General features: G+C 33.5%; 1 protein-coding gene across 2 annotated transcripts in view; it reads left to right on the forward strand.

Moving 5' to 3' along the window:
- LOC127707988 (uncharacterized) overlaps positions 1-5602 on the forward strand; it is a 96652-nt gene extending 91050 nt beyond the window's left edge. For both annotated transcript variants that reach the window (XM_052212765.1, XM_052212764.1), the window contains one exon: positions 3066-5602. In XM_052212765.1, coding sequence (XP_052068725.1) covers positions 3083-4834 — 1752 coding nt within the window. In that variant the 5' untranslated portion in view covers positions 3066-3082 and the 3' untranslated portion in view covers positions 4835-5602. The remainder of the gene's footprint in view (positions 1-3065) is intronic.
- Positions 5603-6000: the final 398 nt, after the last annotated feature.

Here is a 6000-nt window from a genome sequence, read left to right on the forward strand (position 1 = left end):
TTGAAAGATTATGTCTTCATCATATGAAAATCATATGAAAAATTATTTCCAATGCAAAGACCGTATGAGTGAATCAATATTAATTCCAAAAAATGCCATCTTTAATGACCTGACAACAGTATCGTAACTATATCCCTTCTGAATAAGTCTGTTTACAGGTTTGGTTAGCTTTTGAGGTGAATGGCAACATTTTTGTGCTTTGTATAGAATATTACATATTACCATAAAAGATGGGATGTGAAATACCTGAACGTATAAGACGTCTGCACGTTAACTTATATTTACGAATGATGTCCTTGTAACGATGATAAAATTTAGTAAATGTTTTGACATGTTTGCGATATCGAAAACCCTGGTATAATATTTTTTCAGTAATGCAGATCTAGAGATTTCTTTCGTTAAAATCAAATGTATTCTTTGTGTAAGACATAAATGTCAAATAATGCATTCTCTGTGTAAGAGACATGAATAACAAGTAATGCCTTTCCTGTGTAAGACATACATGACAAGTGATGCCAAATTTGTGAAAGATAATTAATGTTTTATTTGTGTTTCTTTTATTGTTGTGGAGATTATACATGTTTTATATGTGTTTTGTTTATGGTTGTGGAGATTATACATGTTTTATTTGTGTTTTGTTTATGGTAGTGGAGATTATACATGTTTTATATGTGTATTGTTTATGGTAGTGGAGACTATACATATGTTATTTGTGTATTGTTTATGGTTGTGGAGATGATACATGTGTCATTTGTATTTTGTTTATAGTTGTGGACATTATACATGTTATATTTGCGTTTTTTTATGGTTGTGGAAAAATTTACTTGTTTTATTTGTGTTTTGTTTATGGTTGTGGAGATTATACATGTTGTATTTGTGTTTTGTTTAAGGTAGTGGAGATTATTCGTGTGTTTTTTTTATGTGTTTTGTTTATGGTTGTGGAGATTATACGTGTTTAATATGCGTTTGTTTTATGGTTTTTGAGATTATACATGTTTTATTTGTGTTTTGTTATGGTTGTGGAAATTATACATGTAGTTTTTGTGTTTTGTTTATGGTTAATGAGATTATACATGTGCCATTTTGTGTTTTTGTTTATGGTTTTGTCGAGCCTGCGACTACTGTCGCAGAAAGCTCGACATAAGGATAGTGTTCCAGTGGCGGCAGCGGCGGCGTTAACTAATTACTTAAAACCTTTATATTTTAAAAAGTAGAAGACCTTATGTGTTATGAAATTTCCGTCTGTCATATGTCCATTGTCCTTGACTTCATTTTCATGGGTCAGTGACTACCTGAAAAAAAGTTAAGATTTTTGTAATGTTAATTTCTCTCTGATCATGAGTAATAGGATAACTATATTTAGTATGTGCGTACCTTGCAATGTCCTCATGCCTGTCAGAAAGTTTTCATCTAACCTCGACCTCATTTCATGGATCAGTGAACAAGGTTAAGTTTTCGTGGTCAAGTCTATATATCGGATACTATAAGCAATAGGTCTACTATATTTGATGTATGGAATGATTGTAAGGTGTACATGTCCAACTGGCAGGTGTCGTCTAATCTTGACCTCATGTTCATGGTTCAGTGGTTAAAGAAAATTTTTTGTGTTTTGGTCTTTTTTTCTAATACTATATGCAATAGGTCAACTATATTTGGTGTATGCAAATATTTCACGATGTACATGTCAGTCTGGCAGGTTTTATTTGACCTTGACCTCATTTACACGGTTCATTGCTCAGTGTTAAGTTTTTGTGTTTTGGTCTGTTTTTCGAAAACTATAAGCAATAGGTCAACTATATTTGGTGTATAGAATGATTGTAAGGTGTACATGTCTGTCTGGCAGGTATCATCTTACCTTGACCTCATTTTCATGGTTCATTGTTCAATGTAAAATGTTCATGCTTAAGTTTGTTTCTTAGATACTATAAGCAGGTCAACTATATGTAATGCATATATTGATTGTTAGGTGTACATGTCTGTCTGGCATGGTTCATCTGACCTTGACCTCATTTTCATGGTTCATTGGTCAATGTTAAATTTTCCTGGTTAAGTTTGTTTCTTAGAAACTATAAGCATTAGATCAACTATATTTTGTGTATGGAATGATTGTAAGGTGTACATGCCTTTTCTGTTTGGTTTATCTGACCTTGGCATCATTTTCTTGGATCATGTTAAGGTTATTTGATACTTGTAGTAAAGCTTTATATTTAGGACTATCAACATCAAATCAATGATCAGTAAATCAGGCGAGACATTTCAGCGTGTGCACTCTAGTCGAGATAATATATGTGTTTTCTGTGGGTTTTTTTATGGTTGTAAATATAATACATATGTCATTTTGTGTTTTGTGTTTCAATTTGGTTGTGATAATTATACATGTGTTATTTTTGTATTGTTTATGGTTGTGGAGATTATGCATGCGTTATTTTGTTAATTGTTTATGAATATACTTTAATGTCCCATTCTTTTATCAAGGTGCTTAAAGGTGTATTAAGTTGAGTTAGTGTTTTTTTTTAATAGAAAAACAAAGGATATTGGGTATCCATCCATGACACAAAATCAATACATGCACAGCAACAACAAAAAAAACACACAAAAAGCAAAGGAACAGCGCTTTTATTGCTGTTCTTCATCTCAAAATCACAGTGAGGCCTTCAACACGGAGCTAAAAAAAACTCTCACCTCACTGCAAGTTTAAGACGGCCCCTAGCATTGTTTACATTCTTAATACGGTACTATGTGACTGTCGTTACGTTTGTTGTTTGGCATTATATTGACTGCCAAAAGAAGTCTTTGGTAATTGGTAATTTTTTAGTGATGATATTTTAACCACCACAGAGAAGCATGATATCTAGGTTTTGTTTCCTTTGTTTTAGGAAAGTAGTTTGTTTCAATTCGTAGAATGTAACATTATTGCTGACGGACGTCGTAAAGTGGTGGTAATAATTAGTCGCACAGACCCTTTAAACCAGATGCGCTAAAATATAACTACTATGATTTTTACTGATATAGCTTTTTGTTGCAAAAGGGAAGCATTCATCTGTACTCTGTTGTCCTTTTTTCAGAAAAAGACCTGTCAGAAATGTTGTGCTGCAGGAGATTTAAACGAATGGTGCCAGTTGTTCTTGTCCTACTGTTTATGTGCATTTATAAATTCTACTATGACACCACATCAAAGATGCCAGGTGTAATAACAGAGGAATATTACCCGCAGGAATCATTAGATGCTGTAGAATATATCAGAATGGATTGTGGAAAACTTTGCGAAACAAATGCTAAAGGGGTACCCGGACCTTACTTTGATCAAATAACTGTCCCAATTGATTGTCAAGCGCTCTTTAAAAGCGAACACATAGATCGTGGCCACGGCTTATCTATTGCCCCCAAAACAATACCTAAAGATCTACATATGGACTTTACGATGAACAACAGACTAAAAGTGTCACCATGGTATTTTAATGATGAAGAATATTTGGGTAAGACTGCCAAACTGGCAGTGTGGACAGAACAAATAATCGAGGACTACATTTCTTTGGCAAAAGATAACAAGTTAAAAGGAACGTATGGAGTATCAGAAACAAATGCTTTACGAGATGGTTTAAAGCATGCACCTGGCATTATCAATGGTCGAGTTTTGGTTATAGGTTCAGAAATTCCCTGGGTAGAAGCATGTGCTTTGGAAGCAGGAGCACGCGAGGTTGTTACGTTAGAATATGGTAAAATCGTTTCAAAACACCCTAAAATAAAAACAATGGTTCCCGTTAAATTTCGGAAAAGTTATTTAAACAAAACTTTAGGGAGTTTTGATGCTATTGTTACTTTTAGTTCAATAGAACATTCCGGTTTAGGCAGGTATGGTGACGGACTTAATCCCTGGGGAGATATTATTGCCGTTGCCAGGGGATGGTGTGTAACTAAGGAAGGGGGCTCGTTAACCATTGGCGTTCAGTACAGTTATGAAAGGGATTATATCAAATTCAATGCCGCTAGATGGTATGGGAAGATAAGGTATCCATATTTGACAACAAATTGGAAACAGCATTATCGAGGCTATGGACACCAACGCGTGCATGTATTTACTAAAATAAATGTAAATTTTACAAGACAGCTTGACCATTACAAGCTGAAAGAACCGCATCCGTATTTTCCTTTAAACAACACTGATAAGCACTACTCTCAAGCACATCAGGATGAAACTGTGTATCAAATTTCCCGGAAAAAAAATGGAATTTTTGTTGAAATGGGAGCATACAATGGTGAAATGTATTCAAATACTTTGTGGTTAGAAAGAAAACATAACTGGACTGGACTGTTAATAGAAGCTAACCCTGATCTTTGTCGTCAAATAGATGCGCTGAAACGGCGAGCTTGGCGTCTCTGTGCATGTATATCAGATAAATTAAAAAAAACTGAATTCATTCAGAGCGGTGCAGTAGGTGGCATGGCGTCAGAATTAGATGATGACCAGATGAAGATGGTAAAAACTAATCGAACAATTTCAGTTCCTTGTTTTAATATGATAGAAATCCTAGATCTGATAGGCGTGCAACATATTGACTACTTTTCGTTGGACGTTGAAGGATCAGAAATGATTATTTTGGAGTCAGTAAGAAACGAACTGATATCCGGAAAAATAGTGGTAAATATTTGGTCTATTGAATACAGGACATGGGATGGAACGAAAAATATTGTAAACAAGTCATTCCAAAAATTACAGAATTTACGAAATTTTTTTGAAAATATTGGAGGTTATGTGGAATATTCTCAGTTAAATAATGAACATGGTGATAACAGGGACGGTATGGCATTGGATGTTGTGTTTGTTCGTACTTAAGCCTTCGATGTTTTTAAATGGCACATTGTGCTCAGTATAAATAATAAGGAAATGCAGTGTATCTGCTTATTAAACCGCCTTCATTTGAACTTTGGTGGATAGTTGTCTCATTGGCAAACATATTACATCTCCTTACTTTTATATTAGTTTTAATTTATGGAAACATTTATAATTAGGCCTTTTCATCCCAAAAGGTGGGAGGGCTAATGTATTCTGTTTGTTCAAGAGGAACCAACGGTAAATTGATATTAGGTTCCGTTAAGAAATTTAAAACCAAGTCAATTTTCAAATGAGTTCTTAACATGTTATATGAGCAGGGATGGACACGATTACTGTCAATTGTAATCGATAAATAATCGATTACATGAAGGATTTTTGTGTAATCGATCATCAATCGATTACTTTATCAAAAAATATTACATTACTTTTCGATTACTGTCAATTACATGCTGACTTTTTTTTTTGAATAACTTAAGAAAGCTTACCACAATTATACTGGTCAATGAGTTTGTTAGTGGAAATTAAGAACTTTACACAATCACTGCTTATAAATGTACTGTTTTAAACAGTTGTTGTCTAGACCGATAAACTAAATAAAATACAAGTTCTTGAAATATTGGTCAACAAGAGAGAGAGAGTGGTGATAAAGTTCCTGCATTGACTTCCACCAATCTATCACATCTTTTTAATTATGGGTCATTTGCTTCATATTGTGCACATATTTTATGACATACTGTCTTCCTGAATTAAATTTTGTTGTTCGTTTAACTCTTTATTGGCAGATTATAAATTTCAAATTTTAGATGATAACTTATTATGTTCATTACGATAAAAATGTTTGATTTTTTTCTAAAACTTTAAAATAAAAGTGTAATAATTTGTCTAGATAATTTGATAGATGAATATTTAATGCATGGATTTCTTCTTCTTCTTTATGTAGATCCCTCCAGCGTTGGAGCACACACAGCTGGCTGTGTTCCCTTAACGAGTTAGTTTTTTTTTTAAATGTTAACGTATTCACAAGTTATTCCAAATTTAAAATGTTGAAAAGAAATCCTCCACCGGAACGTTGCACATGCACAAAATTTATTTACAGAAATGTACATATTATATACACGAAGAACTCATACGTTCGCCAGGATGTAGATTCGATAATAAAAGCAATG

Source organism: Mytilus californianus, unplaced genomic scaffold (genome assembly GCF_021869535.1).
Source record: "Mytilus californianus isolate M0D057914Y unplaced genomic scaffold, xbMytCali1.0.p SCAF_7, whole genome shotgun sequence".
NCBI classification, from domain to species: Eukaryota; Metazoa; Mollusca; class Bivalvia; order Mytilida; family Mytilidae; genus Mytilus; species Mytilus californianus.